This window comes from Mauremys reevesii, linkage group 4 (assembly GCF_016161935.1).
Source record: "Mauremys reevesii isolate NIE-2019 linkage group 4, ASM1616193v1, whole genome shotgun sequence".
NCBI lineage: Eukaryota > Metazoa > Chordata > Testudines > Geoemydidae > Mauremys > Mauremys reevesii.
The window spans coordinates 10,800,321-10,823,584 of record NC_052626.1 but is presented as its reverse complement, the minus strand read 5'-3'; the positions used below and the strand labels follow the sequence as shown (position 1 = coordinate 10,823,584).

At 41.8% G+C, this 23,264-nt stretch overlaps 1 protein-coding gene across 3 annotated transcripts in view; it reads right to left on the bottom strand.

Annotated features, from left to right (window-relative positions):
• TMEM260 (transmembrane protein 260) overlaps window positions 1-18,984 on the bottom strand; it is a 50,901-nt gene extending 31,917 nt beyond the window's left edge. For 2 of the 3 annotated variants that reach the window (XM_039536358.1, XM_039536360.1), the window contains exons 1-3: window positions 18,822-18,984; window positions 9,511-9,542; window positions 8,605-8,756 (exon numbers count right to left, since the gene is read on the bottom strand). In XM_039536358.1, coding sequence (XP_039392292.1) covers window positions 8,605-8,756; window positions 9,511-9,542; window positions 18,822-18,966 — 329 coding nt within the window. In that variant the 5' untranslated portion in view covers window positions 18,967-18,984. Of the gene's footprint in view, window positions 1-8,604; window positions 8,757-9,510; window positions 9,543-11,500; window positions 11,573-18,821 lie in introns of those variants that run through there. The other variant, XM_039536359.1, reaches the window with a different exon arrangement.
• Window positions 18,985-23,264: the final 4,280 nt, after the last annotated feature.

The following is a 23,264-nucleotide window of genomic DNA, read 5'->3' as shown; positions in this document are numbered from 1 at the left end:
ATGGAACCAACTCGAAAGTGCTCACGCTTATTTTAACTATGTTATGTATTTCAATAATAAAATGTAAGTACTTTAAAAGCAAATGAAAGTGAAATATAAGGAAAGAATTTCTAAACTCGTAACGATAATAGTGATTATACAAAACCAGCTCCTCTTTTCGAGTGTCTGCTACGTGCATCTTCTAATCACACTTACTTTCTGAAAAAAGCAAGTTTCTACAGCTCTTAGCACTGAATAGCCAAAACAGATACTATAGGGAATACTAAATTAGACTGCATTCTTCCTCAAGTATCTTCAGTTGAATTGCCACTACAGAATCTATTGCTCAGGAAGAAGTAAAAGGCAGAAAGAACACAGCTTGAGTTTCAGATCTGAGGTTGAATCTGCAGGGCTGACACTTAGAAAAAAACATCTTTTGATATATAAATTGCACAAATGAAAGAGAAGCACAATGATACTTTTTGTAGTCACTTTAACGATAGTTACAGATTTTAAAATGAAAAATTTTCCATAACATAATTTAGCATTGAAAAAAACCAAAATTACCATAAATTAGAGAAATCAGAAATTAAAATTTAGTCTGAGTGATCTGTCAGCACAATTTGTTATTAGTTATTCTATGCAAATTGTGTGGGGGTGTTGTGCCAGTGGTGGTGGTTGTTTTTAGTTTTTGTTTTGTTTTCTTGATTGTCCACATTAAATACCCTTAAACTTGTCCACCAACAGAACAATTTTCAGCCAGGTCAACAATACAGAGGATCACCAAAGGAGATCCCTTCCCCCTTTCCTGGTGCAATGCTTGATTCAGCAAGGTCAAAGGAAGAACCACTTCATGCTGGCAGAGCACACTGCTAGTAGCAAAGGTTAACATCGCCAAACAGATGAACCACCTCTTACAGAGTTTCCTCTCTGCCCTCCACATATCCTCTACTTTTTTATTTCGTAAAGCTGCTTGTCATTAGAGGGGTGGAAAGGACTTCTTTGTATTCAGTCAAGAACTGCAGACCCCCAACAATTATTGTTATTTTTGTTGAAGGTAGCACTAGTATAATGGCGATAGATAGATGGGACTGGACAATGAACTCCTCTAGTTAGAACAGGTAAAAATAAGGGCGGTGGCATTGTAAGTTTCTCAGCATTGCCCTAACATGTCTCGTCTCTAGAGATGAGCAGGTAGTTTAATCCCGACACGTATTCAAACCTTAGCCTCTGCTGACACTGCCAATAAAAATACTATGATGGTGGTTTTCAACCTGTGACACATTAACTTCAGCCATTGCCTCAGAAGGGCAGATTAATCTCCTCAATATGCACAAGAGACACCCACTGACAGCAATAGGAACTACGGCTGGAATCCTGGCCCCAGTGAATGAGAGTTTTGTCAGCAGGGTCGGGATTTCACCTTCCGTGCACCAATCAAGGGAAATTCAGTTCCTAAACCAATACTCAGCTCAGGTTATTTCCATTATTGGCCATCAAAAGGAAAAGTACAGCTATTTTAAAAGCAGACACACAAACCCTGATGGACAGCATATGCCCAAAAGGCATTGCCCTGCTTGAGACAATAGCTTATGACATGAAGAGTGATAAGAGAAGAGTCTTACGCACAGAATGCCCAACCTCCTTGTGCCCATGTAACTAACTGGTGCTTAAGGCCAGTTAACCTGTCCTCTCCTCAACAATCTGATCAGCTTGCCTAATGGGCTATTCCCTGCAAAATGTTGTAAAACACACAGCTAATAGCTTTGAGTTGCAATAATGGAAAACAGTTGGATAAACTCGATGTTTGGTCCTACTCCCACTTAAAAATGGCCAGAACAACCTCAACATTTGTAATAAAAAAGACAAGACACCCTGGGACGAGAGCATTTTATTCCAATTTCGTAGAATTGGGCAGAGAGCAGGTTTTTGGAGGCGTTTGTACAATGGGGGTCAGATATTATGGTGAAGGCACTTGTGCGCTGAAGTGATAGGGGCAACATAAATACCTAAACCAGGGGTTCGCAAATGGATTTCCATAATGGAATCTCTCAACCAAACCCTCATCCCTATCTAACAATATTTGACGGGCAGGATGGTTATGGTAGAATGCCCATGACCTAGATAGGTGGGAAGTATCTCCTAGCTGGTACTGCAACATGAATATTCAACAAGAAGAACTTTCAGCCTGCAATGGATGTTTTTAATGCAGGTATGTCTACATGCCATGGAAGACAAGCCTTTATTATGCAAATCTTAACAGAGAATTAGTTTTAGTTATGTCAATGGGCTTTGATGTACTATTCATAGAGCGAGGATGAGACAAACTGCTACTACCATAGGCCCTGATCCTGCAATTGCATTGTCACTGGGACTCTGCATGGGCAGAATGATCTGCTTGCATGGATCTGATTACAGGATTGTGGTCTGAGCGGCCCGATCTCGCAGACTTTTGTAATCAGTAGTAAATGGTTGCAGATCAGGCCTATAGGTAAGGACTAGTTTGCACTAAACTTTTCACATCCCAAGAAATTTAATTCACAAAAAGTCTTTGAAGTATATAATTATTAATACCAAAAATACCCTGTTTATTACAGTTATAAACTTTCAAAGAAATAAGACAGATGAATGCTTAAAATCAATGGCTTGACAAACTATATTGAAGCAATTTAATGAGCATTACCCAAAACAGTACAATACTCTGCATATACGCTGAACTTCATAAAGAAAAATATTTCACCGTTAATAGCTTTCTATTATACAAGTTATAAGAACAGTATTTCAAGTTGCTAAAATTCAGAGGGGAATTGCTTTCTTTATGTCTTTGTAAACAGCATGGGTATATTAGTTATGATCTATTCTTTGATTAATAATTTTTTTTAAAAATCTTTAGAAAATGTACATTTATCACTGCAACCATAATAAGTGGTGTCTAGTTCCAGTGGCAGAAACTCTGTAGGAAACAGATTTAGCAATTTAAATGTTTTATAAGTTTTTGTAATTGAAGAAACTTTTCATAATCTGACATTTGTTAAAACCACTTATTAGAAATTATGCAGCACAGTAGCTGTGGAAATATGAGCTCGCTTCACAATTATAAAGTCAGCCTATGTAGCCCTTTCCTATTGTATGAAGTGGCATAAACCCCACGGCGGCCTATCAGCTAACTGGCAGGCAGGGGGCTGCTCTATTCAAAGTGAGAGATACAAGCTGCAGGGCAAAAACCTGGCAGCTCCCATCTGACCCCACAATCCCCTACTGGTGACAGCTCCAAGCTCCATAGCAAATTAGGCCTTCTCATATTACAATTGGAGAAGACAGATTCCATTAGCAGTATCTGAAATTGAGTGGAGAGCTGCACTGTTATCAGACTTGACTCATAAGCACTGCTATTAATCAGAGCTATGATAGCATTTATATATTTCAAGCTATCTGCTGCCGCTGTGATATTCTGCTACAAAGGGTTGATGGGACTTAGGAAAGTGAACAATAGAGCTTTCTGGGAAAAGCAGAGTAAATCAAGAAAGTCTATGACTTCCGCACATTCTGAAGGGATTGCGGTTTACATAAATTTTCTCCCAATTGGAGATTGAGCTCTTCCTCATCTTACACATGGGATTTAGTTGTCACTCAATGGTAACAGCTGTGAAAAGGTGAAGCGGCCCACCGCTCAGAATATTGCCTTCGCTTTTAAAGCAATTAACCCATGAACAGGAGGATACCTGGTGATATCAAAGGGATTAAGCTAGGCAGTGCATTATTAACATTTCCTTGAACTAATTCTAACTCTGACTAGCTGTCAGAAAAGACTCTTCAGTCTTTAAAAAAAAAGGAGTTTTGCCCTGCTTTTTTCTCCAGAATGAAGCACAGCTATTTGAGGCTAATGTGCCTACTTTATAACAAAATGCAAATGAACAGATCTGTTAATGTCCTTAAACAGCCTGAACTCGATGCAATTTTATATCAAGTATGAGAAAAAAAATATATGATCAATTAGCCAGGGGTCATGGCAGATAGTCTGCTAAAAGGAAATTAATACTTGAGTACTTTCCATTCTTCTATCCCTATTAAAACTTGGTAACTACTTGTTACTTATGCATAGCTGCTTTTGAAATTGTGAAGATTTTCATATTATGCTATAATAGCAATAATCTAAAATAATCTCTAATCTGGAAAATCCAAATATACCTTAGTCAGAAAATTCCTCATTCTCTAAGGTACTGTATTTTAATGTTCTGTTCTTTGCTGAATACGTCGGTGGCCAAGGGTGTAACAATTGGAAAAAAAATAGGCTCTCTGATTGCAGTAAAGTACTCCCCACTTACTCCAGATTAATAAACTAAATTTCTGCATTATAGCTGTGGAATATTTGAAGTCGCTCCTGGATCCCTCTACTACCGGTAATGGTAACTTTGATAAGTCAATTTGTCTGAAAATGAACATAATCAAAATGTAAATGTGTAAAATGCTCTAAAATATAATTTCATCTGCTCAGTGCACTGTAGGGTCAATGTATTAAATGAACCTTTTTCTCTCTACTGTATATGGCTGCTCAGTTTCTATGCTTTTGGGTTAACTTTGACGGGCAATAAGGGAACACTGCTCTCTTACACTTAGGTCTCTTTTCAACTCCATCAAAAACGTTCAACTCCCTAATGACTATTCCTGCTGGAGCAAACTGATACATGAAGCACCCAGGGGCAGAAGAAGAGGTTCCCCAACAGTTGATGGCCTTCCGGCTCTGTTTTTGTTTTAAAGAAGCAACATATTCTGATGATAAAACTGCAAAATAACTTTCATACAGTTTTTTGCTTCTGCCTCCTGCTATTAACCACGAGTGCACTTTAGAGAGCACAACAAAGATCACAAACCTTGCTAACTTTCCAACTCACACAATTTGCAAGACTTCTTCTCCAACTGCAGACCACAACTCCAGAACATAAAATATGGTGCAATGAACCTCAGAACGTTTAATATATTAGGTTCCATCTACATAATACAAAGATGATTTAATAAGAAAGTGTTCATTGTTTAGGGAGGGGGCTTTGTCTCAGATTTTTATTTATGGTTAGTTTCTTACAGCATGAATTGTTTTGGAAAAAATTCACATTATTCTAATATTTTACATATATTAAATGAACTTCACTTAGTGCAACATCACTTGAGAATGAAGCTGCAAAACTTTAAAAGAGACACTTTTGAAACAATGACTTTCACTATAGCACTGTGACTGCAAGTATAACTGCTTCTCTAAAGACTACTACATACTAAATGTGCTACTGAATATAGGTAATTAAAATACCCAACTATGAAATGAATACATAGAAAATATATACTTAAAGCAATGAAATGCATAATACTGAACTTCTCTCTACAATAGAGAATGCATCTTCTATGTAAAAAAAATTACACTTTGGAAATCATATTATGCAAACACAAAAGATTCTTTTGTAAAATGAATAAATATTAACTGAAAGGAATCATTCATACTTTCTACATACTGAAATTATAATATAGTTTCTCAGTATCACAAAGCAAAAATTAATGAATTATTGACTTCTATTATCAACAGTCTAACTAAAGAATTCTTTCTAAATGCCACTTTATGGACCTTAAAAGCAGTATGTTAAGAAACGTAAAGAGAAAAAACGATATTTTGTAACTGTAGCTCTAAAGAATAAGCTGCTCATTCAGTAAAAGTCTTGCTTACTGAAAACAGCTTTTTACATCAACACATTTCAAGTGGCCTTTGTTTTAAGAAACAAAATCTGTGGTAAAAAAGAAACAGGAGTTCTTTATATGTATCCCAGCAGTAAGTACAGAGAACACCATGTGAACAATTACCTGGTCGAAGTATAAATCTGTTTAAAGAATAAATGTACTGAACACCATTCAACACTAATCCCGTATGTACTGTAATGTCCTCTTAAATAAGAAAGAATGCCACTATTCAGAGACTCAAAAGCCTCTCATTAAACATGAAAATAAATTGTTCTGACCTGTGAATGAATAAACTCGTGAAATATCTCAAACAAGTGCCTGACAAAGGAATAACCCTCCTAAAGGAATACATTTCCAGTACACACATGCTGGAAAATAACAAAACACAACAAAAATTAAAAAAACAATGCTTCACTGTAGTGGATGTATAAGCAAACGTGCCCTGCTGGTGGTTTTACGTTCATAGAAGAAAGGTTTTTAGAGGTTAAGTTCAGGTCACACGACAAATGAAATTGTAACAACCCAACTGACATTGTATAATGTCTTCTTCCACTCAATCAATAGGGCACTGTTAGTCCTATTTCCATAGAGATGGCTTGCTCCTTTCTGAAGGGTGCCTATTGTTTGAGGAGAGAGATTTGCCACTTGAACTGTGTTGTTCCCAAAGGATACGTACTTCATCAATTATTTGTATTCTTAACATCTACATATTTTCATATTAACATCTGCAGCATACCTACAGCAAGCATGAGCACTTGGCTGTTTTTCTCTTGACCCTGACAGGTTTTCAGAAGCCACTTAACAATCAGCTAAATTGTAATTACGGCACAAAGATGTAGAACGATTTGATACACTGTTTTAGAGAGCTCAAGGTGTCTAGAAACCTCGTTTAAAAAATGCAACAACCCATAAAATTTTAAAGCCATTAAAGTAGATTGTGCCAGTACATTTTTCAGAAAAATGTATAAATGTGTAACAGACCCAGACAGCAACAGCTTCTTTGTTAAATAAATGTCTTAAGCACTAAGAACTGATTTAATAAAACACCACCAAACCATACTTTTGAAATATATTTGACACACAATGCCTCAAAATGCACTTTATCAGTGGGCACTGCTGAGCTTCCATGATGTTAACAAAGATAACATATTATTAAGAATTATGAAAAGTTACTTCAGAGACAGAAAAGATTATGGCTGATTGTTGACTTGGCCATTTCAAGAGATTCTTGATGCTCTTTTAAATAAGTTTTAAATACGACTGAACTAACAAAATTAATTTTAGAATCCCTGGTTTTCCTTTAAGAGTAAAAAAGCACCCAAAGCTAGTTTGCCATTTTAATATTGTTTTCCTGTAAGAACACTTTTTTTAAGTTATTGGGAGGGGGGGAATTACAAGGCTTCATAGGCCAAGTTTCAGCACATAGCAGATGTCTTAGTTATAAACTAAGAACCAGGGAAGATCCTTAATGACAGTGCAATAATAGGAACTATAATAATGATCAATCAGAAAGATTTAGAGCATAAAAGAAGGTGTTCTTCTTGCTAATTAATTCAAGTGTTAGGATGTTTTGTGCCCTGACACTGTGCATGGTGCTGTACATAAAAGAAATGACAATACTTCCTGCCCTGAAAGTTTACACTCTAAATATACTGTTACAAACTGAGAGCCTTTTAATTAGAGACATTAACTAGATTTATTATTATTTAAGGATAAAAATGATGGAGCTAAATTTTATTTATATGCTATTATAGAGAATTATCTAGCACATAATATAGCTAAAGATATTTCAGTCTATAGACATGCACTCCGGGGTACAGTATGAAATCATGTATGAAGGACTATGTTTGGTTTTAAGGTACGTATCTTATGTTAAAATATCAATTTCTCTTTAATAAAAGAGAGCTTGTTGAATGACAGGGGCCATTCCTGTGTGGAGCTGAGAGCTCTCAACACCTACTGAAGTTTGTCAGAGTTCAGGGTATTCCAGCTCCCACAGGCTCAAGTCCATTGTTAATTTCCTTATATATATATTTAAGTTACATTTTGTGCTTCCACTCAAAGAACGTATTAAAAATTCTGATATGATTTGGTAACATTTTCAAGTCATGAAGTATGCCCTATTTTTCTCTGTAAAAGAGAATTAGAAATTGTTTATATCTTTTGCTATAATCCTCTCCGATATGGGTCAGGCTAAGGTTAAGAGTATAGGGAACTATCACATCAAAGACAACCAGGGTTAACAAAATCTAAAACCACGTGCAATTCCAGCTGTCTTCTTGTTACAAGGTTAGAGGTCTAGAGAAAATGGAGAGGTTAGAAGGTTCTGATTCTCCTGCAGACTGCAACGCCTACAGTGGGAGCAAGCAGCAAACCACTGTAATAGATGCAGCAGCCAATATTGATCTTTGCTGTTCACATTATCCTTCTTGCAAGTATTCTGAATTAGAATGAATATCTATTACAGTGATGTAACTAGAATGCAGCACAGGTATGAAGACAAATCTGCCCATAACCTCTAACATAAGCAATTAAATTAAATTTACAGTTTACCAATAGGTAAAGCTCATCTTGCTAATTTAAACGGACCATCTGCATCTTTATATAATGACAAACTTCATTAGTTCTGGTTAGTTAACCTGATCGGTGATTTGTAATAATGAGACTGAAAAACTTGTCAATCCTTTTTAAGAAGAGTGCTGGGGTTTTTTTAAAGGAACGTTTGTGAAGGGCCCTAGATTAAACTATTGCTAGTTTAATCAGATGAATCTATTACAGTTCAAAACTTAAGGGAGAAAATCATGGTTAAAAAGGCCCGGAGGTATTGCTGGTTAATCTAACCCACTTTCTGAGATGTGGAAGAGAGCTGGGAGGAAAAAAGATAAATACTAGCAACTACTTTACCTGAAAACTGTGTAATAAAGCAAAGATGCTGCAACTGCTCCCAATAAGCCACAGAGAAGATTTACTCGGTAGGCAATGGAACCAAAAGGGAATAGACCAATGACCAGTTTGGCCAGCAGAGTGAACAAAGGGTAACCAGGAGGATGGGCAACCTATGGAGAAACCAGTAATAGGTTCACAAAGTTTCCACACAGCTAAAGTAAAAATTGCAATGACATTCTAACTGAGAAGTATCTTCTTTAGTAGCCTGGTATTATACACGATGGTCTATCATCAATAACTAGGGTCTTTGAACAGAAGCTTCTCTGTAACAATCTTTTTGTGCCAATTTTAACTTAGCAAATATTTTCTTTAGTAGATTTGGCTACACAAATCACCCACAATAATGACTCACTTAGAAAAGAGGTGACACATTTCATTATGATTTCTTAAACTGCTTGTTGTATGGGGTCACAGTATATTAGGGTAATTCAAAAGGCTGTTTTTAAAAAAGCAAATTCTGAACTATTTTATTGGTTAGCAAGTTGAAAGACCACACTGCTATCGGATTACCACCATGCTGACAGTCCTAAGGTCTTGCCTAAAGGGATCATGCACCATAATAAAGTTTATTAAATAATAAAACTTATTAAAATTGTTAACCCGATTTATTTTATTCTCCCCAGCTTATACAAAATTTGGGTTGATAATAAGCCAGCTACTGTATATACAGTAAAGCCTTTGCTTTATAATTTAGTTTAATTGGATTTAAAACTTGAAGTAAATTGTCGCGTGCTGTACTTATAAGTTAGTAAAAACTGTGGTTTGAAAATAAATTAATCTACTTTACTCCATGCTTAATTAAACTTCCTTAATTCCTAAAACTGTTAATGAGAGCATTGATTAAACAATAAAACTAATACTTACTCCAAGCTCATATGCGGCTGTGATCAGCTCCCCTGTGAAAAAATAATGTAAAACCAATAATTACTATTAGGAAATGACACTCCTCCAAAGTTTTCAAAATCCAAATGCTTGCATTGGGGTTTTGCATTAATTTACTGGATAAAACTGTAAATCTGTAGAGATTTAACAGCATGAAATTTTCTAAGAATATTTTCTCCCTCTGATGTCATTGCACAAAATATCTTTTGTATGTTTTTTGCAAGACTCTTATGGACAGATAAGTGAAGGTATAGGTAGGCTGCATTAAAGGATGGCCTGAAACGTTCAAGTTACAGACATTTTTTTAAAAAATATTAAACCGAGACTGCTTGTTTCAATAACTTTCAAGGAAAATAGCATTACAGTTTGTATAGTTTATACTGCATTGTTTCTTAACAACCTGGTTATTTCTCATGACAAAATACAGTTTTATATTTTTTAATAGGGCAAAAAAAATCATTGTGCATGTATGCCTGGGTCAGTTTATTTAGGAGATCAGCTATAACATGGCGCAATTTGAATCTGCAGCATTATTTATTTAAAAAGTGACCCTTGTTCCTGCTAGGAGATAGACTCAGCTGACATCTTCATTATATGACATAGTTTAGATTTTATATTTCGTTTGTATTGCCTATGATTTTAAAAAAAAAGCCATGAAAGAACTGTTAGCGTAATACTAGCATTTCTGCAGTGCTTTATATCATTAAAGGATTTTACAAACACTATGTAGTCATATATATTAAATATATTCAACACACAAATACATTTAAACAACAGGAAGACAACAACACAAGTAGTCACAAAATTCAAAGTTAATGCTGATATTCTATCACTAAATGGAACATCAAGAATCTAAGTCACCTTGGATAGTTTGCTACCTGACATTCTAAATCAGTGATGTGATCCTTGCCTTGAATTTCTAGTGCCTTTCTTAAATGGAGAGCTGCAGTCTCTCTGCTGTACTGAATGTTACTGGTCATTATTATTACTATTATTATACACATTTTAAGATGCTTGTGCAGTATTTTAAGGTGCAGTTTGTATGGCAAAAAGATACATGATACAAAGATAATATGAACTGCATTGCTCCTTGCCGTATAAATGGCTAAGTGTATATTACAACAGTATTTTTTTTTCATTTTCAAATAATTCTATAACAAAGATAAGAATTATACAAGAAGTTTTTAAAAACCATCCAGTTACAGTGCACAATTAGGAAAAGAGGTGGTAGTCAAGTTACACTTCCTGTTAGTCACTGATGTGAAATCAGGGATCTCATCTAGAGCGTCTGAGAAACCCCGAGGCAGCCCCTGCTAGCATAAAAACCTCTCAGCCCTTGGTTTTGTAGTGCTATAAAGTAAGTGCTATTTTTATTACTACTCTATTTTAGGAAAGTTTCCATGTAACGGAGGATCTACAAAAACACAGTTCGGATTTGGAATTTACTCATCCCCAAATTTAATTTAATCCATAATGGCTACGGCATTTCTGAGGCATTATAAATCCAGGGAAGCCAGCAGGACTTGGTTCTGCATGAAAATGAGCAATGCAGAGGAACTGAGCATTCTTGCTACCCAGAGCATACTCAGTAGGGTGCACACCTAGCTGCAACTTGCTAAGCCAGGGTCGTCTCTTTTCTTCTGCAGAGAATTAGGTAGAGCTGGGAGTGGGTTTAGAGACCTGGGGTGGAATCCTGAACTAATGGGAGTTTTGCCATTGACTTCAGTGGCAACAGGATTTCACCCCTTCTACTCAGATGTGAACCTATAAATTTAGGTTCAGTGGCAGTGGTTTTATTGTTCCATAAAAGTTACTAGAGATCTCACCAGGCAGAAACTCCTCCTAGGTGCACACTCAGCAACAAGACTAAGACGTTCTGGAAAGCACAGTGCAAACCCCAGTACAGAAAGTTTAGACAGCACTGGCCAAAAGCTATCTTAACCACAGCCTGAGGCACGTTAGCAAAGCAAACCTCTGTAATTTGTTCCAAGTGATTCCCCAATTTTGACTACGACCATCGTCTAAGGTGCTCCTTGTTTTCCTTTGCAAACAGAAATGTATGAACACCTGCAGCACACTGCGTCCTGGAAAGCAGAGTCATGAGAATCAAAATTAGCAGCCACTGTGAATGTGGCTAAAGGTCACACTAATAAAGGAACCCCTGAATTAGGCTTCCTGCCACTTTAAAAGCGCTGTGATAACTGCATACCTGCACAGTTGCTAAGGAAGCTGAATTATCCAGACTTCAACTTGCTGGATTAACAGCAGGTAAAACCAGGCTCAACAGAGTTGGATTTTTGCACTAACCTGTAGCCCAGGGGTCCGCAACGCGGTGCCCGCGGGCTCCATGGCACCCGCCGGGGTGTCTAAGTGCGCCCGCGCACTGGCCGGCGGACGAGAATCCGCCAAAATGCTGCCAAGCAGCGTCATCCAGAGGTGTCGCTGCCAAAATGTCGCCGATTTTTGGCAGCGACGTCTCTGGATGACGCTGCTTGGCAGCGACGCCTATTGACGTTGCCACTTGGCAGCATTTCGGCGGATGCTCGTCCACTGCCACGGTCCTCTGTGGCTCATCATCTGGCACCTGCCAGACGAAAAAGGTTGGAGACCACTGCTGTAGTCAAAGCCACAGACCATAGGACTGAGCCAAGAATAAGGCAGCATCTGAAACAGTATCACGAACTATATCTGAGGGTATGTCTACACTACCCGCCAAATCGGCGGGCTGTGATCGATCCAGCAGGGATCGATTTATCGTGTCTAGTCTAGACACAATAAATTGACCGCCGAGTGCTCTCCTATCGACTCTGGTACTCCATCAGCACGAGAAGCATAGGTGGAGTCGACGGGGGAGCAGCAGCAGTTGACTCACCGCGGTGAAGACACCACGGTAAGTCTATCTAAGTACATCGACTTCAGCTACATTATTCACATAGCTGAAGTTGCATAACTTAGATTAATTCTCCGCCCCCCCCCGCCAGCCTTGCCAGTATGGACCAGGGCTAAGAGATGGCTAGGGACTCAATTAAATCTTTCTAGGATATTGGGTAATGTATTTGTTTAAAATGCCTATTATTGACGAGAAAGATTATGCACTATTATGCTGATACATATTACTATGGTATTGATCCATACTGCGGACAAGAACAACATCAAGATAATATGTATGTAAACTGCCAAGAAAAACTGTGTGAAAAGTTACAGGATGTATAGCATTGTCAGTTGTTAAGCATTACAACACAGCTTTTAACAAAGTGTTAATCAGAACAAATACCAAAACCTCTAAAACACTTTATGCACCAACCTTCGTTTGAAAAATGAAACAGTACAAAAGAGACAAAGAAAGTGCTGCTGCAATCTTGACCAACTACTAGGGGTATGTGATTTGTAGGTCTGCACACAGGACAAGGAGCCAGGAACAACTGGATTCTAAATTGGCCTCTGACCCTGCCTAATTCTATGACCTAGAGTAAATCATCTGCCACTTAATCTCTCTTCCTCCATTTCCCTGGCCATCTGTAAAATGTGGATAATAATGACCTACCTCACAATCACGCTGTGGGCATTAATTAGTGTTTATAAAACACTAAGTATTATTATTACATAACAGGGTATATGTGACACTGATATAAAATCAGGACATGAACATGAACTTGACTTTAAAAAGAGAGGACAACACGGTGTGTCTTGAGGCTCAGAATATAGAGTGCTGCTGTCTGAAACAGAGAGAAATGTTCTTTTCAACTTGAGTTTATCTGATCCGTTTTAAGCTGGTTTAATGTCTGCAGATGTTTTTGAATTAGTTGTAAATTTTATTCTTTCTTTTTTTAATTATTATACCAGCAATGGCAAAACACTATGAGAAAGCTGCCACTGAACATATCTGCATCATTCTTGGCATTTACATTTTACAATTACAACACTTTAAGGACAATTTTTAGAAAATGTAGTATTTTGAAAATATTGGGCTGCCTTTCAAAACTAAGTATGATTTTAGACCCCAATCCTGCAAATACTTAAGCACTTGTGCAACTTTACTTAAATGAGTAGTCCCATTGACATCAATGGAACTACTCTCATGACTAAAGTTAAGTGCTTGCAGGATCAGGGTCTTAGAGCCCAGATGCTCAGTGACAAAATTTACAAAGGACTTGTTTGTCCAGGGGTGGGTCGAAGGGAACTGACCTGGTCCTTAAGCAGAAGTGCTTATCACGACTGTAGTACTGCATTTATTGATTCAATACGCTGTAGTTTATCTCTATCAGCCACTGTTTTGGAAGGAAAAAACCTGATCCTCCCAGTGGGATGTGGTGTGGAAATGCTGGAACCCGAGATGCACTTATTCAAATATTTTAAGTGGAAGCCTGTGTAGAAGGCTAGGAAGAGTGGGGCTGGAAATGTCCTACGCCTCAGCAAGATCCAGCTGCCAAGCCCCAACAGCCACAGATGGTGTAACTGGTAGCTGACTCGGAATGAAATGGAAAGAACAAGGGAAGAAGAGACACTATCAGGCAGACTACCAGAGGGACATGCTACAGGAGCACACCTCACATTAACTGCTGCTTAAGCCCCAAAACACATGCAAAGACTGTCACTTATGTCTTTGTCTTACTCACCACCTCAAGTGGAATCTATTGTAGACCGCCTTTAAGGAATCTCTCTTGCAGTGTATCAAAGGCAATCCCTCTGAACTGAAAGCAGGCATTTCTTGGTGGCAACACAATTCTTATTAAAGTTCGGGGCCTCTTGTGATCAGAGTCAGCCCATCATGCTAAGCTGGGCAGTGGTGTTGTGACACAACTTAGCACCTGCCTCCGGAAATTTCCACTACATGCATCTGACGAAGTGGGTATTCACCCATGAAATCTCATGCTCCAATACGTCTGTTGGTCTATAAGGTGCCACAGGACTCTGTCGCTTTTTACAGATCCAGACTAACACAGCTACCCCTCTGATACTTGACATAGTACAGTGGCACTCATAATATGCTAGGTTATTATTAGCAGAATTGTGGTAGCACCTACAGAGCACAATCACAGACCAAGTCCCCTTCGTACTAGGCACTGTATGAACACAGAACAAAAAGATAACGCCTGTGGGGAGGATAACGCCTGTGGGGAGGATAACGCCTGTGGGGAGGATAACGCCTGTGGGGAGGATAACGCCTGTTGAAATATCACCAACATAAAAAGACAGAGTGGATAAAACAAATACAACATACAAGCAAACAGGTCTGAGGGATGAATAGCACATGCCTTGTTGTTTCTTGGGTTTTGCTGCTGTTGTTTTTGATATACTCAGATGTAATCAACATCCAAAGAACTAAACTCATTTTAATTTATGGTCTAATCAGGAAGCAGTATTGTAGAATCACAGAAGTGTAGAAGTGTCTATCCCCCTGTACTGAGGCAGGACTAAGTAAACCAAGCCCATCCTGGACAGGTGTTCATCTGATTCTTAAAACCCTCCAGTGACAGAGATTCCAAAACCTCCCTAGATAACCTATTCCACTACTTAACTATCCCTATAGTTAGAAAGATCTTCCTAATGTCTAACCTAAATCTTCCTTGCTACAGATTAAGCTGGTTACTTCTTGTCGTCCCTTCAGTAGACATGGAGAATACGTATATCACATTTGCTATATTTCTTTTCATCCTGGATACAAAAAACTGAGCAAGATCACAATCAAAACAGCACAGAACTGTTCCATAAACTGTAAACATGCATTATAGCTATAACCCACAGGCATCGTCTAAGGTAATACAGGTATGTATCCCAGCAGGGATTATTTTAGACGATGAAAAGGTTATTACTGTAAATATATTGTTAATTCCAGATTAACATATAATATGGTTAAAAAATTTAAACAGGCAAAGGAAGATGCTTAAAATTAAAATAAATGTTAAACTGAATGAGAAGTCATCGAATTGTGCCCTAGCTAGCCAATGAAATGACATTGTTACCCCATTGTCTCTCCCTTCACCCTCCCATTGTCTGCTGAACTCACTTCTTCCATCTTGTCTTAAATATAGTTTGTAAACTCTTTGGGGGCAGGGACTATCTTTTACTCGGTGACTATACAGCATTTAGCACTACAGGGGCCCAGCCCTCATTGGAGCCTCTAAGCATTGGTATAATGATAATTACAGCCCTGCAGCCAGGTTACTTGCAAGGCATGCAATGTATCTGGGGACCCAAATGTGCACTTTATTAGGAAGATTTTTGTGAAGTGAAACAATTCTGTTTTCCACTGTCCTTAAATCAAGAACCTATCACGTGAAACACTATTCAACTTTGTATTAGTGTATGCACGGTTATGCTAAGTATATATTACCTTCAAATTTATAATACTGCCAATGTAAAACATCCACAGATTAAGCAGGAAATATTGTACTTTGCATAACTATCAGCCCACTACTAAAGAATCAAAGGTAATTGACCACAAGTCTAGGAAAAAAGCATTGAAAAATATAATTTAAGATTAAAATTAAAATATAATTCTAATTGGTTTTCCATTCTAAAATTACTTTCTCTAATTAAATCCCAATTTCCAATAAGGAGCAATGACCAGGGACAAGAAACATCTTGGATTCAGAGGTTAAGAGGCAAAGCCTTGAATAAACTGCTCAGCTCTTTTGGGGGCTGGGAAAGAGAAAGCAATTTAGTCTGGAAGTCCCGTTAGGTAATTAGCATACCATCGGACACACACTAACTCAAACTGCAGCTGTACAGGCAACATGCAAACAAGAAGTTTAAGCAGGACCAGCCTTACAATTTGCAAGTTCCCCAAGGAACTGGAGGAAAGGTGACATTTTCCCTTCCTATTGGCAGAAAAAGAGAGTTTGTTTCCCATCTTCCCGTAATTATACTACTAGGAGGACAAATCAGTCTAGTCAATACACTGCCATGTCGAATAGAGCCAGACACGTGCTCAAAAGAGTAAGAGCCCAAGCAATCCCATATTGTTTGCAACACTGGCTCGTCTTGGACACAAATTGTCCCCCCAAGGCTGCTTTCTAAATCCCTTATTGAAAGGCAGGACACAGACATAACACATGTCACAAAACCTGACACCACATGAAATCAGCATGGTTTGGGGTGTGGCTCCAAAATAAATCTCAGAGTAAGCTGAGGTCCCTAGAGGTTTCAGGACCCTCCTCCACTGCAACAGAGCACAGCAACTGGGCACAGAGGAAGCGACCATCCCTGACCCTGAGAGATCATCCCTGGAGTGGAGGAGGAAGAGGCAGGAGAAGGCTACACAGCGGCTGGACAGCAGCCTTCGTAAGACTTGTTCCCGCTCATTACTGCCTGGCTATGGGAGAGTAGGGGACAGGCATGGGGGGGCTTCTGGACCTGTTAGGGAGACAGTCTGCATATACTCTTCTCAGTTCTCACTTGCTGGGGTGAGACTCTCCTCATTCATTCCCACCTAAAGTCTCTCCCAGGGGAAAGGGGAGTGGTTGCTGTACAGGGTTCTCTGCTTAGGGTCCCTCTGTAGAACCCTGATTTTGAACCTTTGACTCGTACTCCCTGCCTGTTTTCTCATTTGTTGTCCCACAAAATCAGCTGATCCCTCTATTCTCTTTTGGCCCTTCCCCTCTGAAGAGGGGCAGGCCCTTCTGATTTGGCAGTTAGATCCTCAATGGCGATCCATAGAATCACAGGACTGGAAGGGACCTCAAGAGGTCATCCAATGATGGAGATTTTGCAACCTCCCTAGGCAATTTATTACAGTGCTTAACCATTCAGTTAGGAAGTTTTTCCTAATGTCCAACCTAAACTGCCCTTGCTGTAATTTAGGCCCGTTGCTTCTTGTCCTATCCTTAGAGGTTAAGAACAACAATTTTTCTCCCTCCTCTTTGTAACATCCTTTTATGTACTTGAAAACTGTTATCATGTCCCCTCTCAGTCTTCTCTTCTCCAGACTAAATAAACCCAATTTTTTCAATCTTCCCTCATAGGTCATGTTTTCTAGACCTTTAATAACTTTTACTGCCCTACTCTGGACTTTCTCCAATTTGTCCTCATCTTTCCTGAAATGTGGCACCCAGAACTGGACACAATACTCCAGCTGAGGCCTAAACAGCACGAAGTAGAGCGGAAGAATTACTTCTTGTCTTGCTTACAATATTCCTGCTAATACATCCCAGAATGATGGGGTTTTTTTGTTTTTTACAATGGAGTTACCCTGACTCATATTGAGCTTGTGAGCCACTAGGACCCCCAGGTCCCTTTCCACAGCACTCCTTCCTAGGCAGTCATTTCCCATTTTGTATGTGTGCAACTGACTATTCCTTCCTAAGTGGCGCATTTTGCACGTCTCCTTATTGAATTCCATCCTGTTTACTTCAGACCACTTCTCCAGTTTGTCCAGATCATTTTGAATTTTAATCCTATCTGCCAAGGCACTTGCAACTCCTCCAAACTTGGTATCGTCCGCAAATTTTATAAGTGAACTCTGTATGCCATTATTTAAACCATTGATGAAGATACTGAACAGAACCAGACCCGGTACTGACCCTTACAGGACCCCACTGGTTATGCCCTTCCAGCTTGATTATCAGTTACTGATAACTATTCTCTGGGAACGGTTTTCCAACCAGTTATGCACACACCCATTTAGAGCACAGGAACCAAATAGGGCACCAGGCACCATCTAGAGTTTTCTGCTTGGTGTCCCCATCCAGAACCCTGATTTTGACCCTTTGACTTCACTCCCCTTCCTGCTTTTGCACTGGCTGCCCCCAGTACTTACTGGTGTTGTGGGTCTTGCGCTCCCCCCCCCCGGCCCTCACTTGAGGGGTGAGCCTAGGGCTGCCCTCCCCAGAATGCAAGGTGCAGGGGAAGGTTGTACACAAAAGCACCCCTTGCCCCCCGCCCCGGTGGTTGGGGGGCTGTTTGTGCTTGGCAGACACTCCCTTCGGGGATGGGGTCTAGGTGTATAGGGGGGGGGGTTAGTTCAATCTCTCCACAGGGAGATCTGGGCCGGGGGGGGGCACAGCCGCTGCAGTATCACCCCCCCCCCTCCGGGATGAGTATCCCGCTGCAGGCTGCGGGAGCCCGGGATGGGGCAGTGACGAGACGGGGGTCGCCGAGCGACACCCCCACGGGGGTGCCCTGCTGGGGTGCGGCGGGGCGGGGCCCGTGTCCCCGGGGCTGCAGGGGTCGCTGGCCCAGCTGCAAGCCCCGGACAGCGGGAGGGGGGGGGCCCAGCCCCGCAGGGCGAGGCGGCTCCCGGGCCCGGACGCTGCAGGCTGGGCGGGGGCGGCGGGGCGGCCTGGGTACTTTACCCGCGTCTCCCCCGGGCACGGACGGCGGCAGCGTCGCCGCGTACGCGGCAGCCACGGCAGCGCCCAGCGCCCCGGCGAAGCCACCCGCTCCATGGCGCTGCGGGCCGCGCTGCCTCCCGGGGCGGCTGCCGGGCTGGGGACCCATGTGCAGCGAGCCCGCCCGCCCGCCGCTCCTTCCGGGAGAGCCGCGGGGCGGGGTGGGCGGTACCACTGCCGCAGGTCGCGCGGGGGGGGGGCCCGAAGGAGGGGGGCGCCGCTGTCTCCCTGTGCCCGGTGCTCCCTGTGGTGGTGAGAGGTACTGCGGGCGGGAGCAACCACTGAGCGGGGGGCCGGGAGAAACCACTGCGGAGGGGGAGCATTGAGGAGGCTGGAGCAGGGAGGAAAGGGGGAGAGATGAGGCGGGGAGACAGACTGGAGGGAAGGAGGAGGGTAAGGGGGGAGGAGGGGCACAAGGAGGGAGTGGGGCGGGACACAAGGAGAGACTTGGGAGGGAAAGGGGTTGGGGGAGGGGCACAAGGAGAGAGTGGGGAGGGGAAAGGGGCTGGGGGAGGGGCACAAGGAGATACTTGGGAGGGGAAAGAGGCTGGGGGAGGGGCACAAGGAGGGAGTGGGGGAGGGGAAAGACACTGGGGGAGGGGCACAAGGAGAGAGTGGGGGAGGGGCACAAGGAAGGAGTGGGGGAAGGGAAGACACTGGGGGAGGGGCACAAGGAAGGAGTGCGGGAGGGGAGAGTGACTGGGCAGGGGGACAAGAAACGACGGGGGCTAGCTGAGCTCAGGACTAGACAGGGCAAAGGGTAGGGATTTATGGGGAGTGCTGTGGGTCCAGTCAGGCATATGGGCTCAGCTGTCACCTCCCCACCTCATCTCCTCCTCGGTGGCATGTCTGGCCCTGCCCCTGGCACATGCCGCTGGTTGGTGGACGGCTCCTCACAGGTGCTTTGCCAGCCCCTCATGCTGCAGGCTGAGCTGAGCCCTGATTTACACCCGGGTGTGCCCAGCTGGCAACACCACAGGCCTTCCCCTCACCCCAGCGACAGGATCATCGGGAGTGGCATTCCTGCAGCTGTTAGAGCTTGCTGCTCCCTCCACTGCAGCTCCTGTCAGTCACCTGTTCCTCTCCGTCCTGCGGGCACAACCCTACCTCATGTTCCGCTCCTTTCCTGCCTGGCTAATCTCCCTGCTGGGCCACTCCTCTCCCATCTTCAGTTGGAGCAGAACAAAGCTACCATGAGCATCACCCTCTTTCACCACTCTGATCACATCTCCCTCCCTCCCCCCATTATTATTAATGGCAGAAGTGGGGGTGTATAGGGTAAATTCAAAAGCATAGTAGACAGCTGCACCCATATGAAGGTGGTTTGCTTGCAGTTGGTCCTGGTGCCTCACTCATCTCCCACTAGTGACTTCAAGCAGCTGCAAGTGCTCTGTAGTGTCCTCACCTCTGGCACCTTGCCTCAGCTGGCATGCTAAATCTAGTGAAGGTAACTAGCTGGGGCAATGCAAATGAATGACATGACAGGTTCTCCAAGTGCATGCCCAGGAATCGTCAAACATTAGACCATAGAAACCAAAAGAAGAACGGAAATTTGGCCCCCTTGTCATTGAGCTGACAGATGGGGATTGAAGAACAAGAAAGACAATAGGGACCATTAAATTCACCTGGTCTGAGTTCCTACATAGCATAGTCCATGGAACCTCGCCCTGTAATCTCTGCATCAAGCCCGTACCTTCTGTTTGAGCGACATCATAAATGTTGTATGTACAGCGGTGGCACCTAGGATTCCAAGTGAGGGATTAAGGCCCCATTGTGCTAGGTGCTGTACAAACACAACATGTTCTTGAGTCTTTTCACTGACATCCTTTGGTTTTCTGCATCTCTTACAAATTCCTCCTGAATTTCTAAAGTGTGTGAGAGCTCTGATTCAGCTATGCCACAGTTTGATTCCCTCCCACATCCCCTTCCATTCCCAAGCTTGTCCCCAACTGTCTCTTCTTCCTATCTTTGTCTTCTTTCCCCAGCCTGATTTCAAACTTTTTATGATGCCTCTTAATATTGGAACATAGTCCCAAATAACATACACTAAGGGTATCCCCAAAAGTTCATCCTTCAAATCTCTTTTGGAAACACCTGCTCCTTGAAGTTTACCAGTCTTACTGCCCCCTGTCACTCTGGTTGTTATATGTACAATTCATGACCTTAGACAGACAAGGTAGGCTCCTCTCATCTGACATACACCTGTGTAAATCAGGAGTAAAATCAATGATGTTGCACTACTGTTAGGAGGTGGACAATCAGGGCCTTAGAGCAAAGATTCTGTTATGTGGTTTTTGTTTTGAGCATCTTACTCACTGAACAGTTAAGGTGCTGTACAAATAAGGATTTATGCCCTGAACGGGCATACGTTGTAAAACGCTGATCAAGGAAAGGATTGCAGGTTACAGTGTACAGAATGTTAAAAATGCCAGCTCACTGTGTGGTAGTCGTAAGGGAAAGGAAATAGAATACTGAGCGGTATCGATAGAAGAACAAAACACATCTGCAGAAATCATTATGGGATTGTACAAAAGACTAGTGAGGCCATACCTGGAGTATAGAGGCAGATTAAAGAAGGGCTTTTGAATACAAATATAAAAAGGTATAGAAGAGGGTAACGAGGATGATAAACAGTTTTATGGATTATATCTAAGTGGAGACGTTGGGAAAATTAGGTTCGCATTCATTAAAAAAGGAGATTAAGGATTGACATGATTGAAATATTGTATATCAAAGAAGGTGGATACTGCAAGACCATTTTAGAGCATAACCAGCTCAGAAACAAGAGGACATGAATTGAAATGAAGAAAGGCATTCAGGGAATTTAGGAGATATTTCTGTGCAGAGACGGCAAAAGAAGCTGCCGCTCTACTGTATTCAAACAGAAGTTAGGTTGCTAGAAGGAACCAGTATTTCAGGATATAAACACTGGCTGAGTAAGATGAAGGGTCCAAATGGCTGCCTTCCCTCCACAAGTGTTACTGCTCTTTGGCTCCTTGGTCACCAAGTGAGTGTCAACACACTGAACTCCTTGGCCTGTTTCAGATGTTACTGGATGAGGCTCATTGGGGAGAAGGGAAAAATAAGTTGCAGTCCTCAGCCAACCATTGTCACTTTGGTATTGGGAGTGATCATTGTTCTTGCACACATTGTAATGTAATGTTAGCAGCAAAGTGAATGGTCAATTCACTTATGTATCATAGATTATCAGGGTTGGAAGGGACCTTAGGAGGTCATCTAGTCCAACCTGCTCAAGGCAGGACCAATCCCCAGACTGATTTTTGCCCCAGATCCCTAAATGGCTCTCTCAAGGATTAAACTCACAACCCTGTGTTTAGCAGGTCAATGCTCAAACGACAGAACTATCCCCTCTCCCCCAGGTGGGGGTGAGGCTCTTTCGCTGAAGTGTTTTTCATTGCAACATTTTTGTTTCTTTGTATTTAACTTGGAAAAGGCATCAACCGACAATGTTAATCATGAGTGATTACATTACTACCACACCATCAATACCTAAGTGTACAGTAGGACAGTAGTTCTCAACCACGGGTCTGAGGCCCCCGGGGGGGTGGCCATGAGCAGGTTTCAGGGGGCTGCCAAGCAGGGCTGGCATTAGACTCACTGGGGCCCAGGGCAGAAAGCCGAAGCCCTGCTGCATGGGATTGAAGCCCAGAACCTGAGCCCTGCCATCTGGGACTGAAGCCGAAGCCTGAGCCGTGTAGCTTCATGGGGGTCCCTGTGGGATGAGGCCCTAGGCAACTGCCCTGCTTGCTACCCTGTAACACCGGCCCTGGCTTTTATATGCAGAAAACCAGTTCTTGTGGCACAGGGGGGCTGCGGAGTTTCGTAGCATGGTGGAGGGCTCAGAAAGAAAAAGGTTGAGAAACCCTACTGTAGGATATGGTAAGGACAATTAAACTGTTCTTTAATTGTCCCATAAGTTATATTTGTCATGCAAAAGCTACAGCTTTTAGAGCACCAGTAATAACGTACGTTGATCCAGCATTGGAGGACAGGTTCGTAGAAGCCTTTATCTTACTGAATAAATACTACATTTTCAAGGCCAGGGTTACAAACATATCTTCACTGTCGGCACATGCAGTTTGGAGAGTGGGTTTACATTTTGATTCAGAAAACCGAAAGGCAGTGATCAATGATGTTTGACTTTGTGCCTGATCTTGCACTTCTTTCTCAGACATCACGCCCGCTGAGGTCAATAGGAGTTTTACCAGAGCACGATCTGCAGGACTGAACCCTCTATTTTCATTTTGACCAATGCGATGAGCCATGCAACTTTTACAAATGCATTTTGTTGGGGCACAAATGATGTTCCTGAACCCAAAATTTTTCATCTGAATACCCTTGAACTCATCTCAGTGTCCTTGAACAACTCAAACCAGCCCCCTGGAT